The following is a 27,534-nucleotide window of genomic DNA, read 5'->3' as shown; positions in this document are numbered from 1 at the left end:
AGGGTGCATTTCATGCTATTTCCCTTTTGTCTCCTGTAATTAAATTAGCCCATTCTCTTCTCAACTAATAATTTATTAGGTACAGTCACGGTCTGCCCAGCTTCATGGAAACAGCTCTGAGTCAAATGACCCAAGTGACGAAGCTCTCTCACTTACTTGGTTATATGACTTAGCCTTGATTTCCATCTTAAAAGACGGAAATAAAAACGTGTGTTCTACCAGTGTCAAAGACCAATAGAAGAAATCAAATGAAATTAAGGATAAAATGATACTTCAGACACTCTAAGTGGCAATGTAAATGTAACAGCCATAAAGTAAGGAAAGTAATGTCCACTTACAGCTCAATGCATACCCTTAGAAAAAGAAGTTGTAATTTCATTAAAACACCAAGTACCTGATTTTAAAGTTAGACATCTCTATAACTTAATTAAACATTTTGAATCACACTTGGTGTGGACTAAATGTTCATGTCCACGTAAGTCATACGTTGAAGCCCTAATGCCCAGTGTGACTTATTTTGGGGGTGAGAGGTGCCTTAGGTTTGAGTGTGCCCCCCCATGATGGGGCTGGTGGCTCTGCTGGAGGAGAGCAAAGTTCTCTTTCTATGAGGACACAGCAAGAAGGCAGCTGGCAAGCCAGCAAGAGAGACCTCACCGGAAACCAATCCACCAGCACCTTAACCTTGAGCTTTCTAGTCTCCAGAGCTATGACAAATGTCTGTTTTTAAGCTACCCAATCTACAGTACTTTGTTATATTAGCCCATAGCAGACCAACACAATAATCTTATCCTGTACATCTATTCTGAATTTATAAATCCACATTATTATCAACTTAATCTTGCTGTATTTTGTTTAATGGAAAAGTTCTTGGCAATATTATTTTTACATTATTTGTTTTCAGATAATTAATCATATTTCTCCCCCTTATACTAAAGGAATAAAAGAAAAAGGCAATGGCATATATTAGTCATTTATGGATCTCAAAATAGTCCTTATATTGCCATTTGTGTGCCCAAAAAAAGACACTCCCTTAAAAATTCATGCGAACAGCACACACTTTTTAAAGAGAAGGCAGTAATAATAGTAGGAAGTTGCCATCTGATTCATCTTCAACTTCAAAAACAATTTATTGAAACTAGAAGTGAAAAAATAAAGGAGCAAGAGCAATCTCACAGAAATTACATGCCTATTCAGGGAAGCGCTGTTACAATAATGACTCATGTTAAATGTCTAAGCCCAGCAACATGGTACTGGCCAGCTGGCATTTGTTTATTAACAAGTTTCTGCTGATGCTCTTCTCCATAGAAATTACGCTTCAATTTATTTCGCTGATTGAAGATACTTCATTCGGGAATCATTTTTTTGACTCAAAAATTCACCTGAGGTGAAATTTCACTTTCTATCTTTAAAATACATGTTCCATTTATTTGATATATAATTATTTCATTATACTTATCCCATTAATATGATCCCAATTACATTCAGGGAATACTTTCTATTTAGGCAGAGTTGGAAGAGCTCAAGGTTACTTTTCAGCCATCTAAAAAGCACACACAGTTAAAAGGGGTGGACCGTGGACATGATACTTTATTGTTGTTTTTTGTTTTGTTTTGTTTTGGTTTGGTACCGGGGATTGAACTTGGGTCCTTGCGCTTGCAAGGCAGGCCACCAAACTGCTGAGCTAAATTCCTGGCCCTGGCATCATACTTTAATTGTCAAGTCTGTAGACGTTACTGTTGGACAAACATATTAATTCTGAGCCAAAATTCATCTTTATATTTGGGGAGAAAGAATGAAATGAAAAATGGACGTAGTTCTATGTGCTAATTACATAATTTTCCCAACATTAGGACGTAATACCATTGCTCCAGACTTTCACATGGGAGTAATACCATTGCTCACTTTCACATGGGAGTACCTCATTTCTGATACTGAATGCCATAACAATGCACAGGGAAGCTACCAAACAAGCTGATTCTAATATATTTTTATAATAACTAAATTTGAAAGAATCGAGTTTGCTCCAACTATATTCAAAATATATTGTTTAGAAACTAATGCTATGATGTTATTTACCACAGTGCTCATATAGCTTCTCAACTATCACTAAAAGACAAAAACCACATTTTTTGAGTTTTTCCAAGAAACTTAGGTAATTTCTTCCCTTAGCTTTAAACAGATGTGTCAACACACACTTGAAAGGGTAAAAGTTCATATTTCACACACTCAATTAGCAGAAAATTGTGCAGTAAATATTTCCTGGGTTATTGCTTTAGATTTCTTTTATGATATTTAAAGTAAGAGCCTACCTCCCTCAGAAGGTTGGTTATGTATTTCACATGTAAAAATTCAGGAGTCTTGTCTAAATCCAGTGAAGACCTTCCTTTAATCTCCTTCTCAAAATCCTCTTTGTAAACTTTCTGTAAAATGAGAAAATATATTAAACACAGGAAATCCTAGTGACTGCTGAAAACATATCTTCCCAAATGAGTTACAGACTTCATATTACAGTGATACATGCATACCCATGTTCATAGCAGCTAATAATAGCTGAATCTTGCAAGCAGCCTGTATGTCCATCATCAGATGAACGGAGAAAGAAAATGTGGTACTTATACACAATGGAGCACTACTGCGCCACAAAGAAGGATAAACTTGAGCCAACTGTAGGAAAAGGGATGCACCTGAAGACCATAATGTTCAGTGCAATGAATCAGACATATGAGTTTAATAATGCAAACATTATGTACTACAAACAAGTATTAATAAAAATTTTTTAAATGTAAAAAGAAAAGATATGAGAGCAAGAGTTCCTAGAACAAAGGGATATTTTCTTACATAATTCTACCTTCTCAGAGTCTTATCCACCAGAAAATAATTCCAACTTAATCCTAAATTTCAAGATTCTGCCAAACAGAAGCAAAAACATCAAGGATCATCACATCCCTCTGAAAACTCATTCTGCACGAGGTTGCTTAGCATCTAACTAGCCTGATTAACATCTCCGCCTTCTAGGGCAGGAGCCAGTGCCATGGTTATTTGACTGGATAATCTGATTGGTTCACTCCAAAGGAAGTAGATCCACCCCCTGGAAAAACATCGGAGGCTCTGAGACCCACTTAAACCAAAGCAGCATTCATGGTCACAGTGCTTTCATCCTTCTCATCATCCTTCTTTTGCGAATTCAGGAAACACCATTTCTAAAATGCATTGCAGGGAAATTGGGGAAGGCACAGTAATTTTTGTTTAATAATGTGGGCACTGAGAATTTCTCTACCAATTAAGGAATCTGACATGAGTCAGGTACACTTTAAGGAAAATCTTGCTTTGAACCTGGAAAATCCCTCCCCATCCCCGTGGTACTGGGGATTGAACCCAGGGCCTTGGCACCTTCTCTCTGAGCTATATCCTCAGCCTTTTTTATTTTTTATTTTGAGACAAGGTTTCGTTAAGTTTCCCAGGCAAGAGTCAAATTTATTCGCCAAATACCTTATCCCAATTACATCATAAGATGATAAAAATAGATGAATTCTTAGTGAGTTGGTTGTCCACACAAAGTGTGAAGCTATTCTAGGTTCCTTGTGTATTTATTATAGAGAAAGGTAACTGAATGGATAAAGAAAGGCTCCAAACCATGAGAGAGAAAGAGAGAAGCATGTCACCTCCTCCCTCAGCCTTTGTGTACAGCAACAATGAGTATCCTGTAAATCTAATTGAGAAACTGCACTGGGAGGCTTGAGAATTAAAGAACTGTCAATATCCCAAAAACAAAAACGGAAAACTTTCCTTTTTGAAAATTGGAACTGATCTAGGTAACAGTTTATAAGGCTGAATTCAGGCCATGTCTAGGCTAACGGGATGCTACAAAGTGAAATATAAATATACATGTTTGAGCATTTATTTATTTATACCTGATATTTCACTTCAAAAAGTGTTTACCACGGACAAAAATCATTGATGCAAGTCATTAAGGAAAGTCAACTATGAGTGGAACTACCAAAACAAAGATGAAAAAACTTCTCACTAAGTTTTTGCTAGAAGAGCTATGTTTATGAAAGAGAAAACTTTTCAAGAACAGATTCAGAGGTTTCTTCTTGAAAACAAACATAAGGATTAAACCTACATCTCGCATTACAAGACAGTGCGACAAGCTCAAGTAAAGGCCCTGGCAAAGACTTTGCTGGCTCGTCCTGAGAGTGTAAATATTCAGCTTTCCTCAGAGGAGGCTGCACAAGAGGGGCAGAGTCAAGCCCACCTCTGAGGAGCGGAGCGGGCAGCACCTCTGACACAACGGACTCGCCTACCTCACCGGGACCATACGTAAAGGCATTTCCACAGCAAACTTTTCGAAAGATAGATACTTGGCTTTTCTAGCCTTCAAAGAATAAATTTGGTCCAAAGACATTTGCTACTGCAACAGTTTGCTCTCCTCCAGCCCTACAGAGCAGAGGGAAAGTGAGGAGCCTAAAAATACATAATACTTATGGCTATAATTAAAGGGGAAAGACGTCTCCCTTGGCAGGAGGGAAAGGATTAAACTGGGTGAAGGAAAGGCAGAGACTATGACAAGAAATGTGGCACTAAAACTCAAAATCATACATCACTATTCTTTCAAATTCAGAAACGTGGCGTCAGAGGGACTGCATGTAGTAAGGTCTGGGGTGTGTGGATGGGAGGAAAATTAACTGCTGAAGAGTACAGATAAAAGGAGGAACCGCGGGGTGAGAGGGCTAAAAGGGTCCTCAGCACAAACATTTCTGTAGCCAGAGATCAACAAAGGCAAGAGGGGAATGGAGACAGGGAGCCAAGGGGACTGTGCGGAAGGAAAGGGTGATGTCTCCCTCCTGACACACCTCGGGGATGTCTGAAGATGAACGGAACCACTCTACAGAGGGCAGATGCTGACAGATCCCTATGCAAGGTTTTGTCCAGATGTCATCATTTCCCCCAGTTTTGATCTTGCTACTGGAAAAAGGCCTGGCCATTGAGCACCCAGCTGCTCAGCACCATTATTTCTGCCCTTTTGAAGTAATAACTCAGTTGTTTACACAGAACTTGGATTTTGGCTATCGAGGAAACCTTATACCCGTATGCCTGGTCCCCAGAACAGGAGAGGAGAAGAAATTTCACTGGGACAGAGAAAAACCATGAGGAATATCTGGATGTGACTCAGCATTATCTTGGGTTAGGGACAAAGTAAGTAGGGAAAAAAATTCAACTATTCACTGAGCTAGAAAAAGAAATCAATTAAGTTCATAGAAAAATGGAATTGTGCATGATTTTGAACCCAACCTAAAGCACTGGCATTTACTAGATATGTAATTTTATTTAACAATTAATTTCAGTGGATATATTACAAACCTAGAGATAACACTTTCCTAGCACCATTACTTTGAAGATTAAGTGAGCACACATATATAAGGCTCTTAGTGTATCACCCAGCACAGAATAAGCATTTAATAAATGTTGGTTCTACTGCTATTAAAAGGGGGAAAAAGGTAAAGCAACCAGCCCTTCATTTTCTTTTAGCATTTAGATACTCGCCACAGTTTTACAGCAGTACAATCTAAAAATGTTGGTTGTATAATCATGGAATCATGATTAAAGGAGATGTTAAGAGCTTATCTGGCTTGATAATCATATTTGCCAAATGAGAAAAACTAAGACCAATGTCAAAGGCCTGGACAAGACTCCGGTAGTGGGCTCCAGGTCTAGAATGCAGGCTTCTGAATCTTTCCAGAGCTGTGCTCTTCCCTCTGGACCCGCTAAACAGCCTCAGCCACTTTGGAATGACAGAACATCTCATGCACAGGAAACACTAACTGATGACAAGCCCAGCAACCCACCTCGCTTTGCATCTTTTGGGCTTCCTTTGATGCTTGATACGATGGCGTCTCAACAAATTCAAGCATTGACCTTCCCTTATTTTTCTCATACTCTTCTTTATATTTAAACTTCATTGAAAGAAACATTAAAAGAACATAAAAATGAGGGTTGGAGATGTCACACTCAGTGGTAGAGTATGTGCTCAGCATGTCTGAGGTCCTGGGTTCAACCCCAGCACCAAAAGAGAAAATGAAAAGAAAGAAAAGCATATAAGAAAAAGTCAAAAGTCCACATATCGATCAAAGTAAAATAAACATGTCCAAAATGAGCCACACTGCTTTCTAAAACCAAGTTATTCAAGCTATTCAGAGTGATCACTGAGTTCCCGCAGGTTAATGACAAAGGAAATAAATGGGTGATACATAAATTTTTTTAGGCATAAAACTTAGACCAACTAAATAATGCAGTTGTATAAAGGAAAGGACTATATAAAGTACTTTGTCAAACAACACAGTGCATATATATATATATCATATATATATATATATGATATATATATATATATATGATATGTATATACATATTCCAGGTATTTAACAAGATGTATATTTAAAGGGATGAAGAAAAGGAGAGAGAGGAAAGGATCCTAGTAAGAAAGTACAGGTCTGATCCGCTATCTCTCTCAAAAGAACTGCTACATTTTTCTATAAGGCATTGAATAAAACATAAACACAGATCTTTGATGTGATTTTTTTTACTATGTATTACTTAATATTATATTGTGAATTATTATTGCAATTATAGCCAACTTCATCTTATTTTAGTTTATAAAATGAGTGAGATTTTCTATGTAAAAACAAAAGTTAAAATTATATGTTAGCCATCAGAGTGGTTGACTTTTTGGCAATAAACTCTTTTAAATTAAATTAAGTAATTGTGATCAGGATTCACTTTATCAAAAAATGCATTTTCATTAAAAGTCTTAGGTATAATAACTTCATGAAACTACTTTTCAAGTTTTATAATAATGAGGATGTTAAAGATAATTTAACACAAAGGAAGTTTTTAATACTTAAAACTCTGCAATGACAAATAACTTTTAAGTATTTTTTAGTAGATATATTTTTTTGCAGAAAAGTATCAAATGACATTCAAAAGTGTTTAATGTAGGCAGGGATTTAGCTCAGTGGTTCTGCTGCCTGCCTCCCAAGTGCAAGGACACAAGTTCAATCCCTGGTACCAAAAAAAAAAAGTGTTGAATGTATAACAGTATACTATTTTAGGATAAAGTTTAGTGGAGAAAAAAATGAAATGAAAATAATTTAAAGAGATTAAAATGTGTATTTCCAAACATTAAAGGGGAGCTATTTTATGTTTTTTTAAATAAATGAAGGTAGGCATAACATTATGTTTCCCAGAAAAGAGTCATGTAAATTTTTGTCTTAACAAATGCTAGAAATGGCATCTTCAGAAATTGTCTAAACTCAGAATTTAAAAAATAGGTGTAAGCTTTAAAGTGTGATAGGAAGAAATCTTTAAAAGTCTTTTCTAGGGCCGGGGATTTAGCTCAGTGGTTCGGTGGCCTGCCTTGCAAGCGCAAGGACCCAAGTTCAATCCCTGGTACCAAAAAAAAAAAAAAAAAAAAAAAAAATTTTTTCAAAGAGAACAATTCTGGTGAAATCAAAATATAAAATTATGAAGACCAAATCAAATTGACAGTGGTGACTAGTATTTGCTCAAAGATCACAATGGGCACTCAAGACCAGCAGCTCCCAGATGACGGAGGTGCTGCTGTGGAGGTGGTGAGATGGTATGAAGAGTTTTTACTTGTGAGTTGTGGTTAAAACAGTTTAAATGCCATTGCCTTAAAGGCAGGAAGTAGACAGGGTAGGGCCAGGGAGAGAGGACAGTGTAAAAAAAAAAAAAAAAAAAAAAAAAAAAAGTCTTTTCTAAGGTACACAGGACTTCATAGTTGCAAAACACATTAGGATACAATGGCAAGATTGTTTTCCCTTTTCAATAACACTTATATGTGAACAACAAACTGCAACTGGAAAACTTTGCTGCTCACAATAATGAGTCAGATTTAAATCATGAGCTTTGCCGTAGTTTACCTCCTGCACTAGAAGTTTTTAATTACGTGAAGTGACTGTTATTTTATGAAATTCCTTTGTAGTGAAACACGGGTCAAGCTTTTCTGATCCCATCAACAGGAAATGGTCCTGAGATTTCCGGAAGCAACATTGAGGTTTCCAGGATCTACACGTTCCAGCAGCTGCACTTTCCCAGCTGAGGTGCACGGCAGCAAGGCAAGCCGTGGGGGCCACTGTGGCGCAGTCCTGGGGGCGCCCAGTGGGCGCATGCGTACCTGACTCTGGAGGGCGGCGTTGCCTCTATGATGCAGGTGTTCCGAGGCGTCGGCATCAAAATGGTACCTGCCTTTGTTTTCCTCAAACAGCTTTTTATACTCTCTCTAAAATACAAAGCATGTAAACAGATTTAGGATAGAAGAGACTGACTAGAGCCATTCATACTTAGAAAGCAAACAAAAATGCAAGCCACCAATGCGAGTCAGTGCAAGTCTCCATGAGCGGCACGTTCCCACCGAAATAAACAAGCAGCAGAGCAATTCTGGGTGGGCAGCGTGGTCAGCACAGGGAACAGTCCAGAGTCAATGAGCTGAGGACACAGCATAAGGGACAGGCACAGCACCAAGGAGGGGCCAGGCAGAAGCCGGGTGGAGCTGGATGATGACTCTTGGAAGTCAGGAGGGAAATAAGAGAGTAAGAAATAATTCAACTGATTTCCCCAACTCCAAGGGGTAAGAAGCACCTGGAAGAGAAATTGAGGAGTTTGGGCAGAGTTGTTGGCCTTTTTCGGGTGAATAAACTGGACTGAGGCTATTGTTGAGACACAGGTGAAAAGATAACTTAGGGACAGACCAGACGATGGGTGCTCTGTTTGTGGCTGCAGGGCCCGACACACAACAGGCAGCAGTAAGGCAGAACTGCTTCAAGACTTTCCTCCCTGGAGAACCGACACTTTGCTGTTTTGCCCTATTGGTTTGGGAAAAGACTTCAGAAGTAAACAGTAGCTGTCAGGCCCTGGAAACTACAGAGACTTAAGAAGCTAAAATTGGTTGCTCATCACAATAATGGTTCAGGGAAAACAGCAGTGTTGTGGAAGGAGAAAGGCTGCCGGTGAGAGCTGGCCACGAAGAAACTGACACTGCATCTTGGGAGACGCTCGGTGGATGGGCGAAGGCGAGGGGAAAAGAGCCCTGTGCCAGGGATGGGGAGGCGGGAGATCCAGGTGAGCCGCGCCAGGTGGCTGCTCCATGGGGGACAAGCAATGGTCCACAGAGGAATCCTCATCTCGCCTGCTTCTAGTCAACTAGGGAACAAAGTACCCTAAACCCTAACCAAAATAAAAGGAGGAGAGAAAGCACCAAAAGAGTAATGTCCACATAGCACATCTTGACTATAGAGAACGCTTTCTAAATGTTGGCTTTTCAACTGCTTTAAGAAAGAAAGAAAAAAAAAAGAGCCAGGTATGGCAGTGTACACCTGTAATTCCAACACTCAGGAGGCTGAGGCAGGAGGATCGCTGTGAATTTGAGGCCAACCTGGGCTACACAGCAAGTTCAAGTTCAGTCTGGAATGCATAATGAGACCCTGTCTCAAAAAAAATTCTTTTTGAAAAATAATGATGTATTTAAGACATCTTATAGTTTGATTAGAAGTCATTTTATAATCTATATTTATAAAATAAGCATGACTTGAAAGTAATAAATTAAAACATTGTTTAAAATCAGAACTAAACACAGCTTGGGTATTATATTTGGAATAAGACATACTAAGGATGGATAAATATTGTTCCCAACACAATTAGCTATTTCAGCTATGAAGACATTCAGAAACTCCTATTTTTAAAAAACAAAAACCAAACATACTTGAACTAAAATCTGCAAAAGAAATTTCCGGTATATGACCTTGTATTTCTACAGTCTTTGTTGCCTCCTTGTGGAAGTTACACAGAATAACATGCTATATATACACCTTTTGTTTAATTTATGTAACGCTGTAAGAGAAACTGAAAATTTTAAGAGCTCCATTTTCTAGGAGAAAGTGTTTCCTTAAAAATTTAATTAGTACAAATTTATAAGGAACTAATTTCACCCTACACACTACCTGTTAAAATAAAAAAAATCTAATGTATAACAAGGACACTTATCTAGAAGTCTTTTAAAAACAGCTATTTATAACAAACTGACAACTAATGTTGGCAGAAGTCTTTATTGCATAATCACTCATTCAACCTTTTACTAAAATTAAATTCTTTATAAATCAAAAAAATTTCAATCTCTACATTAAAATTTAAAAGATGACTTTCCTAATAATGCATGATAAAGTTAAGCCAATGTATTATGGTACAATTTAATAGGTAGGTACTTCGAAGTAGTGCATTTTTTTCCACCAAACTTTCTGACACATAAAATAATTATCCAACCTCAGTTTTTCTGTGAGGGAGACAAATATCTATGATCTAAGCAAAAGCACTGCCTGAATGAAGATTTTTATCTGCACAAATGATGAGTAAAGTAAGTGGAACAAGCCAGGCACCGTGGCATACATATGTAATCCCGGCACTCTGGGAGCCTGGGGCAGGAGGATGGTAAGTTCAAGACCAGCCTGGGTAACTTAGTAACTTATTAAGATCTGTCTCAAATATAAAATAAAAATGGGTTGAGAATATAGCTCAGTAAGAAGGCCTTGGCTTCAATCCCCAGCACCACACACAAAAAAAGTTGCACATATGATTTTGATGACTTCTCTCCATTGAAGAGATGCTAAAAACAATTTATGTTAAACTAATTTTTTTACATTATTATAAAATGAAAGTCAATTTATTTAATGAAGACTGTTAGTGGTATTAGGGTATGGACATGAATGTGCCCCCAAAAGTGCATGTGAAAACTTGGTCCCCAAAGCAGCACCACTTAGAGATGAGACTCTGGGGATGGCTGGACCCTGCGGGCTCTGACCCCATCAATGCATCAGTCCACTGACAGGTTCACTATCTGAAAGCCGCTGGGAGGCACTGGAAATGCAAGAGGTGGAGCTTCCTGGTTGCCATGGAGACAAGTGGCTTTGCTCCACCACGCTTTTCCATCATGCTGCTCTGCATGCTCCAAAGTCCTGAGCCAAAACAAGTCTCTCCTCAAGTTGTTTATTTCAGGTATTTTTGTCACACATGGCATACAGTCTACCAGATACCAAGCTGTTCAATGACCACTGTAATATTTTCATTGGCTGGTGTACACAGGAATCTCCACGCTCCTAGGTAATTTACCTGAATATGGATGAGGAATCAGCAAGAGCAGAGGCTACTGCAATGATCAAAAGTGACTGTGAAGACACCAGAGGGCTCAGAGGACAGAACAGGCTGAATCAGAAGCGTGCCTGAGTCACGGAGAAAGCTGTGACACTCAGGAATCAATGGGAGGTGCACAGAGAGGTAGGGATGACAATGGCATGGGAGGACAACAGGATTTCAGTGTCCTGGATCCAAGGGCTGATTCTGAGCCTGTCAGTATGGCTCGAGCCCTCATTTGTCACTCACAGACTGGAAAGAATGACACCTTTTAATCCAAGGACCAGTAATTCTTTAGGAAAGTGAATTAAGACTCTGGGAATATGAATGATTGATATGCATTATAGACTTTAAAGAGGATGACAATGGCAGTGACGAGGAAGAAATGAGAATCATGAACAGAAGTGTCAATGTATCAAAGCCAAGGACAGATACAGTACTTCTACAGCCGAACGGAAGCTGCTTCTCATCAGATCAGCTTGGGAGCTAAGTTTTGAGCAGCTTCAATTCAATGCCTGTGAGCTCATCCATGGAAACAACCGTCCTCACTTTTTCTCCAGCCTTGACCAACATACAATCCTTCATCTAATCTGAGCCTATTCAGCAAATCAGGAGAATTCTGAATGAGTGAGCCATTATTATAGAAATTATTCAAGGTCACACTGGAGTTCACCATCACCATGGGGCATCCTGAGAAGAACAGGGAGCCACGAATGACCCGGGTCGTTATTCAGGAGTAGCAGCCAATGTGCGGTTGGGACGCAGGAAGGGCTGATGTGACACACGGCCACGGAACACAGATCTTTTCACTGGGACATGAAGCACTTGCCATCTACGCCTTCACAGAGCACACAGGTGACATCACCAGACTAAATGCATTGGGGCAATGAAACAGCAACTCTGTAAGATTCATTTTCAGAGAAACCAAAATTTAGACTAAGGTGATGTTTTATGCTATTGGAGGCATACTAAATATCACAGTCTCTATTCTGGCCTGCATAACAGATCCCTCACTCACAAACCTGAACTTCACGTGGCTTCAGTCTAACACAGATTAAGAAGAGGAAAGAAGACTGACAGAAAAAGCACTTGCACAATCTGCCCTGAATGCGCCCAGTCTCATCCAATCTTGGAAGAAAGAACACTCCCCCACCTGCTGGAGGTGCAGTTGTACTCAAGAGATGCTGGGGAGCTACACAGCAGGAACCCCCTGTAGAAAGGGGCAGTTTTGGTGGGCTTCACACAAGCAGATACTACTTTTCGATGAGTGAGTTATTGGCAGTGGAATGGTGGCCAGGCACATGGTAGGAAGCAGATCAGCTCGTGAACATGGCAGGCAGATCGGCTTCTCACAGCTACATGACAGAGACAGCTGCCATCAGCAGCCCACTTACTCCACTGAGCATTTTGCTGGCTTTCAAGGCATGGTGTAAAAACAACAAATTTGGGACATCTGAAACCGGGGCGTGCATATTTTGAATGTCTTTCTTGTAATTCACCTATGAAAATAACATGGAACAAAATACCAACTCGGAGAAGAAAATATGCTTTTGCATTATTGCCACTGTCATTTTTAACACAACATGAAAGTAGCATTACCATTGAGTGGTCACTTGGTGGCTGAATTTATAAGCAACCACTAGATGGTGCTGATTCACTACTGAATGACTAAAAAGTTTTCTTTCTAGGGACAAGAAAATATTCTGTTAATTCCTTTTACTGTTTTCATGTTCGGAAAGGAGGATGTCAACAAAATCGTCATTATAACAGAAACTCGACTTTCAAAAAAATAAAGAGAGGCTAGGTGTGATAGTGCATGTCTATAAACCTAGCATTCTGGGAGGCTGAAGCAGGAAGATCACAAATTTGAGCCCAGCCTGGAAAATTCAGCGAAAACTTAGTGAGATACTGCCTCAAAATGTTTAAAAAAAAAAAAAATGTTTAAAAAGAGCTGGGGATGTGGCTCAGTACAAAGGCTCTGGGTTCAACCCTAGTACGAGAGGAGGGAGGGAGAAATAGGGAGGGGAAAGGAGAAGAAAAGAGCCACTTTATTCTTCAGACATTACTGCAGTATTTCCATTTTGCTTTCTGAAGATTTTTGTCCTTTGGTATTTTTCCTTCTGTTGCCATAGAGACCTGTTTTAAAGGTGATTTTGTTTTTACCAACTCCTTTGGAAATATCACTAGTAATAAAGTTATAAAATATTAATAATAGCAAGCAAGTTGAGCACTTACTATGCCAGAGACTTCTCTAAACACTTTACAAATGTGAAGTCTTTAATCTTCAAACAGCCCACTAGGTAGGTACCTTAAGTACCCCCACTTTATAAAAAAGAATCTGAGACACAGAAAGACAGAGGCATAAAGCGAAGGAACAGAATTTAAATCAAAGCAATCTGACTCTAAACCTTTAACTTTCACCACTAGGCTCAAGGTTCCTTTGCGTAAATTTCATCTCTAGTTCCTTTACATTTGTACCCACACACAAATCATCAAATAAAACATCATTCTGATATTCCCATGAGCCCTAAGAGACAAAACCTCCTATTTCAATTGCTAGGAATAAACAAAAGTTGGTTACTGAACACAAACAGTACCTTCTAAACATTCATGAAAGTAAAATAAACTAATTCCCAAGGAGATGATGGGATTTGAAAGGTTAAAATGATGTAACAAAGCCACAATTTGATACATTTAATTTTCATACTTTGATAGCAATCAATTTTTTCAATGTTTCTGTTTTATATTCTGCCTAATGTAATAAGAATTTAGAACATTATTTATCAAATGAATCTTGTTTTTAAAACATGAAATAAAAATAAATCTTACAAAGAAGTATTTAATATCTCTTACAAGAGAGATATGAAAGAAATTATATGTTGTTAAAGGTATAATTGCTAAAAATTTCTTTATGTTAAACTGCAGTGTACTAGGTACTACTTTATAATAAACCCAATTTCATGGACATAACTGTGAGTCAATTATTGTCCTACCTACTAATTTGTGATAATATTGCTTTTCTGCAAAACTCTATAATCTATTTCTAGTCTTATTCAGACATAATAATTTTATTTGCAATACTATTCCTACTTATTACCTAATTAGTAATGAGTAGCCATTAATAGTAAATTATAATAATATTTTTTTCTCAAAGAATGCTTCAGGAGAATATGCTTTAGTGTTTTCAACTACAAATTAGTTGGAAATTACATGATCTTGATTAAATATCAGTAATTACAACACAGTTCTGAGGAAACAAGAATCAAAAGATATTGGAAGTCACTTTCTGTGAATTATAACTTACATTACTCGCCAGTGTGGCTGCAAGCTGATTTTGCCTAAAAGAAGCACTTTCAAGGGGATTGTAATGATGTTTCTTATCCTTCATTTCATTATCAAATTTTTCTTTATATTTAACCTGTCACAAAAGAAAAAACAGGGTGTATTAAATAACACATTTAAGATGAAAAATAACACATTTGATTTTTAAACAGATCCAATGAAAAGCTACCTTAAAAATGAATGGTAGCACAGTATTAAGTTCCTATTATCCATGACCCTTTAGACATAATTAGACATAAATGAGCCACTTGAAGACTGATCATAAATGCACTCAAATTCTACTAATGAGAACTATGCACTAAAATATCAAAAGCTGTAAAAGCCAGCTTCTATTTCTATGCTCCTGCAATCTAGCTCAAACAGAACTCAAGACCCAAATACCTTATGATCTATCATGTTTGCATAACGGACTTGGTCCTTGAGTTTGAAGATGAATTTACCCAAGGAAATTATCCCAACTAAAAAGCAAAGTTTGTACTGTGGTTTTTCTCATCATTTGCTGTAGTTTACTTGTTCAAAAATTCATTTTCAGGGAACAGATTTTTGATATGTCCTGGGTCTACTTAATACATTTTTTTCTGTTTAGAGGGAGGGGGCTTTTTAAACTTATTTGTTTCTGGGTAACTGGAATCAAATTCAGGAACTTGTGCTTGCCAGACAGGCGTGGCGACACTGAACTACATCCCTGGTCCCTAAACGTATTTATTCTTATTACTAATGTTTGCAGCACCTAATGATCACATTCATCATGGGGAATGTGTACACGTACACAGCGCATCCTAATTCTTTCTCTTGTTGTGTGTGCCCTTCCCTTCTCCTCCCTCCAACCCTTCCTCTGCTCCCCACTTACCAAAGCTCTGCTGTATTTTTTAATTTCTCTGCTTTAACTCCACAATTTATTCACCAGGACAACTATCTCTAATATTCACTCTAAATTATTTTTTATTTTTTAAACAGACATACAACAATAAAAAAGGTTAGGCACTGTACCTTTCTCCATCGATAAAGAAATACACAAATATACACTCTAATTAATTGGATATAGATATGAGTTTTTACCAATGAAATCAGTAAATACTTAACTTACATCTCACACCCCTTTGATCTGTGTAGTCAAAGATGGCATAGCTTTCAAAAGCCAAAAGTAAGCTGTTTTGTTCTTTTCGCTATTTTTTACATTACGATTCCTACAATATTTCACTTTCTTATACCATTCTTATAAGGCTTGCTTACTCACACATCTAAGGCCTTGCCACACAGAAATCTTCAGGAAACAGCAATTTGGGGGTGACTCATAGCATCTTTTTCAGTCAAGCCTCTTAGGGTGACGGCCTCGTTGGGAGACCCATGTCCAATACAGATGAGAGAGAGTGAGCGAAAATCGGGGTGGGAACATAATAGCAATGGGAAAATATTTCAAGATGGCTTAGTAGAAAATATCTTCTGTGCAGTTGTACTTGATAATGACAACTTCCGGTACTCACATGGCCTTGTAAATTAATGCTACACAACTGGTGAAGCCTCTCTAAAACAAGAAAGATTTTGACTTTTTAAAAAACATTATTTTATATTCTGAAATGAGGGATGATGGCACAAATTTCTCAGTCGGGTTCCCTTCCCTGCTCTTCTTGGTATTTGGCACAGAAACGAAGGTTCTCCGTGCCTGGCCCTCCCTAAACGCACGGCCTGCCCATCTGCTAGGTGCTGCTCACCACATTTTATGAGTGATTTCGATGTCTAGGGGAATGTGCTCACCAGCGGTGGCTGACTCCCGCACTGGCGTCCGCTCACACGATCCTTCTTCTTCCCCAGATTCACCAGCGCACCCGCTTTCTGAGTCAAACCCTCCCTGCCTGCCGGCCAGAAGTCACTGACTGCCCTCAGCTGGAAGCTGCCTGCACCGCCGCGTCTGCTCCGGCCATGAACCGCTCCAGCCTCACGCATCACGGCTGCCCTAGTTATGTATCAGCTGAAAGGTAGGGCTGAGTCTACGTCAGAGTTCAGGGAGACCACGGCACTGTCTTTGTGCACCCCGGGGTTTCCTGGGCGACTGTACTAGGCACAGGCTGTGGCATTATTTGGAAATGAAAGTGGCAACTTCTTATCGGTTATTAAACCTGGCATGTGCTCCTCCAGGAAAATGTACATTTCTCAAAAACAATAATCAACCTGTCATTCATCTGGTAATGTTGAATGCAATAATAAGCAAAGCGTGGTAAATTTTATCTCGTTCTAACTTCTAGTAGTCTGAGTGATTTGAGTCAAAAGAGTTTTTCTCATTAATTAACAGCAAAGTAAAGTAACTGCATTATTCTAAACACACACTGGTCAGACACAAACTCACAACTGTTTCCTGCTTTGCTCTTTCCGTAAGGTTTGTGCACACATGAACTGAGGAAATGACCAATGGGCTTAAGAAGGCTGCATTTCTCCCCTTCTGACTGGTTCACAAACACTCTTAGTCTCTGTCCTGTTTTCACCCTGGAGTCGCACACCTGAGCCCCACCTCCTCACACACACACACACGTAACCCCCGCGAGACCCTAGCGGCGCTTTGTTCTGACTGGAACTGGCTGCCACCCAGGCACGAACGACGCCCAGCCCTTCCACTTTCAAGACCATTGAGAAAGGAGACATGAGTGGGTTTTAGATACAATATCACTCCTTATACATGAATTATTTTGGAAACCGGTGAAGTTACTTTTACTCCATATGACATGACTGGCTTTATTTACATCATGAATATTGCTCCTAGTGGTCCTGATATCATTTTTAAATTTAACTGTAAAATGCCTCGAAGTTTTCTAAAGAACTTTAACCTTAGCGGGACTTTCAGAAGCTGCAACTGCGAAGCTTCAACCATTTCATTTAAACTGGTCCTTGTAGCTGCAGCTGGCCAGAGCCAGTGGCACCCTGACATGAAACGCGACTTTCAAACCCAGTAAGGCTCCGGCCCCAGAGGTGCCCAGCTCATCTAAGATCTCACAAGCCACACTCACCAAGGGCCAGCAAAGGTGGGAAACTGTACATCCTGGAAGAGAACTGCTCTGTGTAGCCACAGAAGCCAAAAGTTAAGAAACTGAAATTTGTAAGTGTACCTTAATTACCCCTAAAAGTGAAAAGTAAAAAATAACCCATCTTTACATATCTATATGCATAAATCATTGCCAATTTTGGATGAAAATAAACTACAAATGGGCAAAGAAGACAGTACAAGTAGATTTCTTTTAAAACTCATGATAAAAATCAATCATATTTTTAAGTCTAAATGTAACACAAAACACTATCTCTGCCTTCATTTTCATTACAAACATTACATCTTCCTGGGTTTGTGCCAACTGTCAATAACCCAGGGAGAATGTGTTGAATCAGTCTCTATATATTTGACAGCATCATCTGTGCCACCCTGGAATGGTGGGTTAAAGATACAGAAGCCCAGATACTCAAGACACACGTGTATACAGAGATGTGACCCCTGTGGACTGTGTCAGGAACTGTACAGAAAAGAACAGAAAACACAGGAGAGGAGAGACATACAGTTTACTACCACAAATCAGGAAGTGACATTTAAGTGATATTTTGGATCTGAGGAGGTTGGCAGAATGTGTGCCAGGAAAGGACACTAGGCGATTCCTCAAACCAATGAACACCTTTTACAATTTAAGGCCAATATACAGACAATATACATTGCTAAATTTTTAGTATATGTGCTGCCAAAGTGATCACAATATTGCTAAAATTTTTATAGCAACCCACAATGTAATTTTTAGGTTCAGAACCCATTCTTTTTTTTTTTTTCTTTTTATTGAGTTTAATTGGTACATTTTAGGTATAGAGTACAGTTACATTCATCATTGGGATCTTGTACCTTTACATGACAGGTCTTGGTTCTCATTTTTTCCCCTTGTCCCTGCCCTCCCTTATTAATAGAACAAATGCAATGTTTGTTGTCACAAATGATAGTTATACAATATAGTGGGGACTCGGTTCATGAACTTAATTCATCCTACGATTCTGAAGATGGCTGCAGTCATGTTCCTGTGGGAAAGATGACCGCAGTCGTGTTTGTCACCTGATGCAGAGTTCGCAAACGAAAACAAAATTCTGCCAAATGCTTCTGTTTGCGAACCAAACTGTTCACAAAGAAAAGCGTTCATGAATTGAGGTACCACTGTACTACACATAGTTCTGATGTTATGAAACTAAATAAAGAATTCATCATGTAAATATCAAATTAAAAATTCACATGAATATAATAATAAATTAACCACTCCATATATATGTGCCAATCTCTTTTTCCTAGCACATGAGACTTTAGGTTTATTTTCTACTGGTTATTTTTAAAGATTTGACTATAATTTTGTGTCTTCCAAATTTAAAAAGGGAAAGTTTACAACCATGAGAGCAAAGCTACTGTAAGAGTTAGCACAAGAAGGGTCTGGTATGTGTTTCCATTAGCTTTTGTGAGTAAAATTCCACTGAGCTCAATTTACAGGTAAAATGCAAGCAACTTGCCCACTGGCTTTGGGAGTCGTCTTTTCATTGAGCACATGGTCTTAACACCACATACCATGACTACTGCGTCTTGTCGGGTCCTGGTCACTTACAATTCTTTGGGTGCTATCTTGCACTTTTCTTCCTGTGTCCTTCCTCCCCAACCCCCCCCCACTTCCCTGCTGACTGCATTCCTGAACCATTTCACCTTCTATGTATTTATGGGCCTTCGTCACTGGTTTAGGTATCCAGAGAATACATGGTCTTCAAAGTTGTCAATGAAAATTAAAAACTATCCTTTTTGCCTTTATTTCAAGAGAACAGAAATGAAACCTACCAAGGTCATCCCAGAATTTCTGTTTATCCATCTGCCCGGATTTTCTGGAGAGTTTCTGCACTATAAGATCAATAAGAACTTCACGAAAAGATGATGGGCACAGTCTAACTCGCAAAGTATAATCTGCCTAAGTGTCTGATCACTCCGTTGCTATAACTTAAGATTAAAAGAAAATCTACCTAAAAACCCAAACAGAGATCAAGCAGGAGGATTTCTTCCGAGAAAATTTGAAAAGTAAAACTAAAAGCTCCAATATCCAATTTTCCTTCCAAGGACTTTCAAATAGGATGGGGAAAAATGAATTTAAGATCATGGTCTAAATCAGTGTTCCTTTGCTTCTTCCCTGCTGTGTATAAATTCATCTGAAGAATAGAACAGAAAACACTCTGAGCACCCAGAATAAACTGATTGCTATGAAGTTATGCAATCTGTGGGCCAAGCGCCACTTCTGAGTACTCACAGCAGTGATTCTGAGAAGCAGATTCTTCTACTGGTGTCAGCCCCATTTACAGACGGAGGGGCTGAAGACAGAGAAATAAAGCCATTTATTTGCAAGCCAGTAAGAGAACCCAGAATCAGAATCTGACGCAGTTCACCCTGCTCCAGAGCCCACTTTCTTAACCTCTAAACCAAACCAGACTGCTCCTCCATGATCCATGCTACAGCTGATGGGAAGCCTGCACCCTTAAAAAAGCTAGGGTGGATTGCTGAGATTGCCCATCTCTTCAACAAGCATTATCTGCATGCAAAGAGCTCGGAACCACACACGTGCATCTTGGCCCTCTAATGGCAGTCATCCAAGAGCATCCCCAACCTTGCACGTCAGCAGCCTCCCGAGGCACAATGTTTAGTGAGTAAAAGTGCCTTGTAAACTGTAAAGCTGTCAGTGTGTGGCACAGGTACATTCAGGAGTCTCTTGGGTCTGCTTCTCCTGCGCATGCTTTCTCTCTGCTTCATTTTCATCACCAGGGATAGTGAGACTTTTAGGGGCCAATCGCTTCACATGTGATGGGATCACAGCCACGCCCAGCTGGCCTTCAGGACTTCTGTCTCTTGCAAGGCCAGACTTTCTGCACACTGCTGCTACATTAACCTTCTCGGGGTAACAAAGTCTGTACGACTTTTCCTTGCTCATAATTTTCGGTAATGTAACTACTTATTTTTTGGAGGCTGAGAGGCTACAGTTTAAATTGTGATAAGCTATTCTTGGAATTTAACTTTAAAATATCCACCATAATTAACATTTGGAAGTCACTGTCTCCTTTTACCGTTTCTTTCATAGCACATATTTTGATTCTAAAAAGAATGGAACTGGGGAGCTACCATGCAATAGCTGCAGAGTTTGGCCTACAGGATGAAAAGAGCCCTCCAAGTGGATGATGGTCATGGAACACATTATGAATACTTACTACCACTGAACTTTAAATGGTTCATATGGCAAATTTTATGAATATTGACTCCGACAAAAAATAAAGTTAACATGAGATAAAATCGCAAATCACAGCGAATGCTTAAATTTTTTAAATGTTATTACTATGAAAGAAACATTGCTGTCAATTTCCCTGAAAATTCACCATTTCACTTCAAATGCACTTATTCCATTGCTCTCGCCACTTTCCAAAGCAATTCTGGAAGTGTTCTTTCACGAGTCTTTATGAAGTATGATCAAAAACACAGTGCATGCTGCTGTACCATCCAGACACATGCGCACACACACGATTCCTACTCTTTAAAATAATGGCTATGGTCAAAATCAACAGAGAACTGATCCATTTCTCATCAGCCTCTTTCCAAATCCATTTATATTCACATCCATGTCTCCTGCCTGGAGCCACTACTCCTGGGATTCTCCTTTGCTTTGAGCAGAGCTTGCTCTCTCTTTAAAAGACCTAGCTCAGAGCTACTCTTACACAGCACCTTACCTAACGCTGTGTCCTTCTTTCATGCTAACAAAAGTTTGACAGAATGCTGAGAGGTACAGGTGATATTTCATTCTCATTTTGTTGGCATTTCCTTTCCTGCTAGTTAATGTGAGCATCTTTTTTACATGGTGAGCATTTATGCTTGTTCTTTGGTGAAATGTCTACTCACCTAATTTTCCACTTTTTTTTTCTGGGCTCTCAGTCACTTTTCTACTTTAAAGAAGGTGTATGTTTATAGTTTTGCCATATGTGTTATACAGCTACCCAAATATTCAAAGACCATTGCCTACTTTTTTATATTTTAAAAAACTTTCTCAAACTTCCTTTCTCTGTATAAATGCTACCTTACTATTAAATTTATTCAAATATTTCATTTTATTCTTATTTTTTAGAAGCCTGTTTGGATTCTAATTGGAATTACATGGAGTTGTTAAAATTAATTTTGGAAGAAATAACCTTCTCATAATATTGAATATTGAGCCTCTCAAGGCAAGAGCACAGTATATCTCATTTATTCAAGACTTAGTTCATATTCTTCAAGTTGGATTTTGTACATCTAACATTTAACATTTGTACATTTAACATTTACATCTCTCCATTTTGCAATGTATTCACTTGAGACCTTTGTAATATGAGAAGTGGAGAGTTTCAAAATTGAAAACACTACACATGTATAAAAAGTACCATTTATCACATTATTGCTCACTCTGCAATATTCCCTTTTCCAAGGAGTTTTTAATTTTTATGCAACTGATGTGTATAACTATTATTTTACATTTTCTCAGTCTTCAGTTTTATTTAAGCTCAACTCTGTTGCCCTTGTGTGGTATACACAGAGAGTCTCCCAGAGTTTTAACATTTCAAAATTATTTTGTTTGCATGCATACCTTTAATTCACCTGGAATTCATTTTTGCATACAGTTTAAGATCTGGATCCCAATTTTGTTTTTACCATGACAGATGACCAGTTATGTCAGCACCATTTATGAACTGATATAACTTTTTCCCACTGACTTAAGTCAATACTTTACCATAAATTCTTATAATGCTGGAATGCATTACAGGACTCTGTCCTATCCACTGGTTATTTTACCTCTCACTATACCAATCCCATATGGACTTAATTTCAATGGTTTCTGATCATCTATGGTAGCTCATAACTTAAGTTCCCTTCACTGATTTCCATTTTCATACCTTTAAAGGCTATTTCCCAGTGATTCCTTTCCATACAACTGTAAGATTACTTAATCCAACTTTTAAAAACTCTGTTGAATAGTAACTGAAATTACATGACATTCATATGATAATTATAGAGAACTGAAATTTTTACCTATTGAGACCCTTAACCTATGTATTTTTCGGATCCCTGTACTTTTCTCAAGTCTTATTTTATGTTTTTTAATAAGATTTTTACCACTCTTGTTTTATTTTCTGATTAAAATAATTAAAATTTGAGAAACTACTTTTATTACTAAGTTTAAAACTGTACATGTGTATTTTTGTAAATGTATAAATAGGAATATAATTCTTGGTGCAACTGTTACTAACTTCTGGAACTTCTCAGAAATGTGACATCATGATGAAATTCACTGAAACAAGTTCAGATATGAGCCTGGAAAAAGGAAAACTTTGTTCTAGGCTGAAAACTGGACTGATTTTTTTTGTTCCCTTGCTGAAATTTGTAATTATTGCAATCCTATCTGAAACGGCTTCAGAAACATTATCTCTGTTTATTCTTGCAATTAAAGATATTATCTAAAATGAAATATTTTTCTGTGTTCCTGGAAACAGAATCTCTGAATACAGTCATTGTGGAATCATCACTCTGGAGTCTTACTTGACTAGAAAGTTTAGAAGCTTCCACGGCGTGTTCAAAATCTGGTCTTCCAATTACAGAAGGCTCTTTATTCATTACTCCTTGCCCTTTCTTGTACTCTGCCTAAAATGAACAATAAGAAAATATTAAATAATCATACTTTCCCATGAAGAAGTACAGTACCATTAGTCAAAATAAAATATTCTTATCCCGTTAAAAATATGTCTTATATCAAATCAAGTATTAAAATAATGATGGCTGAAAGAGGACTTTTGTTGGTATTGCAGCTACTTAAATAAACTTGGCTTTTCACAGTAAAACAGTAACACTGAGCTTTAAGTATCCAGTCACTGTCATCTCCATATTTATTACAGATACTGAAAAAAATAGATGTTAGGGGAATTTCCAGATAACTGAAACCCTGTATGCTTCACATAGATAGCATTTATAGTTTTGTTTCTTCTCAAGAATCGATGTGATCATTGTGAGTAACATGCTTTTGAGTTTGGTAATTACTGATATTTAAAATGTATATAGCATGCGTTATTCCAATATGTAGTTTAAGTAAAATCATCATTTTTACCAGGATTTTGGATCTATGTAAGTAAAACGGTACTGACTGAGGAGAATATGTTAGAAAAGATAAAAGCAGCCGGGCCACGCAGCAAATGTACAGGGAGAGTGCAGGTGGAGGAGAATCCGCACAACCGACCACAACAAGATGGGAACGAGGCACAGTGCTTCGGATGAGAATGAGGTGAGAAACGACATGGGATCAGAGGACTCACGACTTCGCCCTTCTGGCCGAGACATTTGAATATGATCTTACATCTAAACAGAGTGTGTCACTAGCCGAGTCACACGGTACACCCACATAACCCACGTAATCAAAAGGATAATTCAGGGGAAAACTGAGGTGTCATTAATTCAGATGGACTGATTGCACTAATTAACCATCCAACTACCAAAGTGGTAACCTGTCTCTTAATAAAAACAGCAAACATCATTTCTGTACAAGATTAAGAAAGACAAATTACGTTGCTTATGATCTTGGAGATCTGGGTTGCCTTCTTGATGTCCGGCCTGTCGAGCTCTGCCGTGTAACTGTGGGTGTCCTGTATGTCTTTCCTGTAAGAAATCTGATCAAAGAGACTGTTTAAACTGAAGAAAAAATGAATAATTTCATGTAACCACTGGCCTTCATGTCAATAATATTATTTCTCTTTACCACACAAGCTTAGAGAGTCTACTTACCTTAAGTCGCTTTTTCATGTTTTGATGTCCAACATTCATTTTGACATATTAGCTCTTTATATCCATGGATAACATTAACATGTCTGAAATGAATCTATACTATGTAAGAGATACAAGAATAAAGCACAGAACCAGTCCTAAAGGATTTTGTATATACCTCTCTATTAACATGCATTTGTTTCTAAATGTGTACGTTTCTATTCACTATAGAATATCCAAATCGAGCACTACTTCCACTTGCCCTGCACACATTCTCAACCCCAGTGGATGCAGATTAAGCCAGCTCACAAACTGAGAAGGACGCAGTGAAGCTCCGCTATATCTCTCTCAGCTATATCCTTTTCTCCCTTTCTGGACTGGATTCTTCAAATGCTTATGCCTAACAGACCGAGTCACAGGTACCAACAGTTTTACTCTCTGATGCATATGAGTTCCACGACTTGATTTTCCCAAAATTAAAACAATTACATTAAGGGATATCCTCACTCTGAATGCATGTTAGATACAACAAAGCCAAAGGATGGGAAGTAGAGATTTAAAGGGAAAGATACGTAAGTTTTACCAAATGGAAAGCCTTTTCGACTGTGATACTTACATTAGCTTGGATGACAAATGGGAGGCGAAACCAAACTAAGCTGATAGAATGTCTGGTGGTCAGCACCTCACCCATCTGTTCACCGCTCCGGCTCTTGAAATCCGCCCTGAGCTGAAGCAGTGACTGCCAGATGTGGTTCTATCCAGCAACACCATCAGAGGCTGGCTGACTTTCCTCTAATAAAGTCTTCCATTCAAAAGTTACAATGGAAGGTATATGGATGGGAACAACCATTTTAAAAAACCATCTTCATTTTTTTCAGACAAAGGTAGAAATACGAACCCTAGAGACTTGTACAAGGTGCACGGTTAATCACATTTTGCACAAAGCAAGTCTTTTCAATTGCCTACAAACTTTGTGCAATTACACCATTCGGGCTACTTGTTCAAAATCTAGATCCCTGCGTTCTATCCATACACCTCTGGAATAGAATTTTGGTAAATGGGGCCAGGAATATGATTTTTTAATCATTATTAAATTTATTGGTACATATTAAGTATACAACACAGTTACACTCATCACTGGGATCTTGTACCTTTACATGACTTATCAGGTTCTTATTTTTCCCCATTCCCCAGTCCTCCCCTCAGCCCCTCCACCCTTCCCTGTTTACAAAGAAATTGTTTCCATGTTTTTCCTTTTCACAAATTTGTTCTTTTCCCTTTTTACCTTTCCCCACCCCTTCCACTTCCTCTGTTTTAGACTTTTCTTCCTATTACACAATATCAGTTATGCAATTTAATCCTTATTTACACGTTTACTTTTTTACACAAGAGAAACTATTTGGCATTTACACATGTGTAACATTAATTTCACTTAAGAGTATGGTCTCAATGCATCCACTTAGCTGTAAATGTCTCTAGTTTCTCGTTCTTTATGGCTGAGTAGTACTCCATTTTAATTTAAAAAAAAAAAACACATCTTCTTTATTCAGTCTCCAGTTGATGGGCTACTGGGCTGTTTCCAAGTTTTAGCTGTTACAAACTGTGCCACTATAAACATGGGTGAGCATATATATCGCTGAGGAATCTGATTTTCTTTTTCAATACTAGAGATTGTATTCAGAAGTATTTTACCACTAAGTTATATACCTTCTTCTTTCTTCATACTGTTTTATTTTGAGACAGGGTATTGCTAAATTGTCCAAGCGGGCCTTGAACTCATAATCTTCCTGACTCAGCCCCTCCGCAGCCAGGGTTATAGACCTGTGTTCCCCACATGGTCCATATCCAGCTAACAATTTAGTTTTAATCCCCTACTTGATAACTACAAACCAGTGTCCTAGGTAATATTGATTTATCTTGTTTTCCTTTCAGCCTTGCAGAGTAAAAAAAAAAAGTTCCCATGTCTTCCCTCTTTCAAAGTAGTTATTAGGAGAAATGATAATGCATTAATATTTCAGCGGGTTTCCTATGTATTATTTTATCTCAATGAAACATTAACATATACTTTTACTCACTCTCGCATCAGCATACATCTGCCTCTCTACCAAGACAATTTTTAAACCACATTTACAATCATGAATCTAACAACTGAGCATATCTTAAACACAATGAGGATACCTTCAGCAAGAACATTTGTTTTTATCATATTTATATTTTCATAGGTTTTGCCTTAAGAAGTAGATTCAGGTAGGTTTTGTGCACACAGGTAGAAAAGAAACATAAAAATAGTGTAGAAAGTGAGTTATTTTGTTGGGTGAATTTTAAGTCTCCAGGGATTTTTAAATAGGCCAATTTCATTGGCTTCAAAAAGCAACACATTCATCTACAAGTGATGGTAACTCAATCTCAGCCTACACTGAGTTAAACACAAGCTGTGTAAACAAAAACCAGCTCTCGGGTGAAAACAAACCGAGGTTATTACCCACCTCCAAGACTAACTGTGTCTTAACTTACTGCATTCATATAAAAACCACTGGGGGAAATGTCTTTTTGTTTAGAAAAGAATCAAGAGTAAAAATGGAAACCTTTACTTTCTGAAAAGAACCGCAACCTTTCAGAAATCTCCGCTTTACACGGGTTACCTAATTATATGCTGCTCAGCCTAATGACTGCATGAAGGGAGGTGAACAGCACAAAGGCTGCAGGAGCAGGACTCTGAATAGGGCCCCATCATCCATGCAAATTGCAAATTAGAGGCCAGCATATGTGACTCAAAACAAATATTAAGATTGACGCGAGCCACGCATTCAAACAAGAGGACGCCACAGAGCCGCACAGGAGAAAGCACGGGAGCCAATCACCACTGAGATCCTCCAGAACACCACTATTTGGGGATGTCCCGTCAGAGAGGGGGCCTGTGATAGGGACAGGCGAGAGGGGCGAGCTCCTGGCTTCGCTCTCGACAAAGATGTCTCCACATCCCTGGTGCAGCAACATGGCGTCCTGAGTAGCGTGCTTGTCCCCCTGCACTTAACTTCCCATACCCTTGTTAGGGATAAAGGAACTCATCTGACCTTCGTCAAACGTCTGCAACATGAGTTTGTCGTGGCATTGGGAAACAGGAAGAATCGGAGTGTTATACTGCGGGGGCGGGGGGGGGGGGGGGTTTGTGTGTGTTTCCCCGGTCAATT

General features: G+C 38.5%; 1 protein-coding gene across 3 annotated transcripts in view; it reads right to left on the bottom strand.

The window, feature by feature from the left end:
• Positions 1–27,534, bottom strand: part of Nebl (nebulette) — a 338,403-nt gene that overhangs the window by 53,431 nt on the left and 257,438 nt on the right. The window contains exons 12-18 of one of the 3 annotated variants that reach the window (XM_033759733.1): positions 24,148–24,249; positions 23,132–23,233; positions 14,504–14,617; positions 12,594–12,698; positions 8,195–8,299; positions 5,847–5,954; positions 2,310–2,420 (exon numbers count right to left, since the gene is read on the bottom strand). The exons of the other annotated variants lie outside the window; for them this stretch is intronic. Coding sequence (XP_033615624.1) covers positions 2,310–2,420; positions 5,847–5,954; positions 8,195–8,299; positions 12,594–12,698; positions 14,504–14,617; positions 23,132–23,233; positions 24,148–24,249 — 747 coding nt within the window. The remainder of the gene's footprint in view (positions 1–2,309; positions 2,421–5,846; positions 5,955–8,194; positions 8,300–12,593; positions 12,699–14,503; positions 14,618–23,131; positions 23,234–24,147; positions 24,250–27,534) is intronic. 3 annotated transcript variants of the gene reach the window in all.

This window comes from Fukomys damarensis, unplaced genomic scaffold, assembly GCF_012274545.1.
Source record: "Fukomys damarensis isolate Sample0158 unplaced genomic scaffold, DMR_v1.0_HiC HiC_scaffold_37, whole genome shotgun sequence".
Taxonomy (NCBI): domain Eukaryota; kingdom Metazoa; phylum Chordata; class Mammalia; order Rodentia; family Bathyergidae; genus Fukomys; species Fukomys damarensis.
This window is presented reverse-complemented; position numbering and strand designations above follow the sequence as displayed.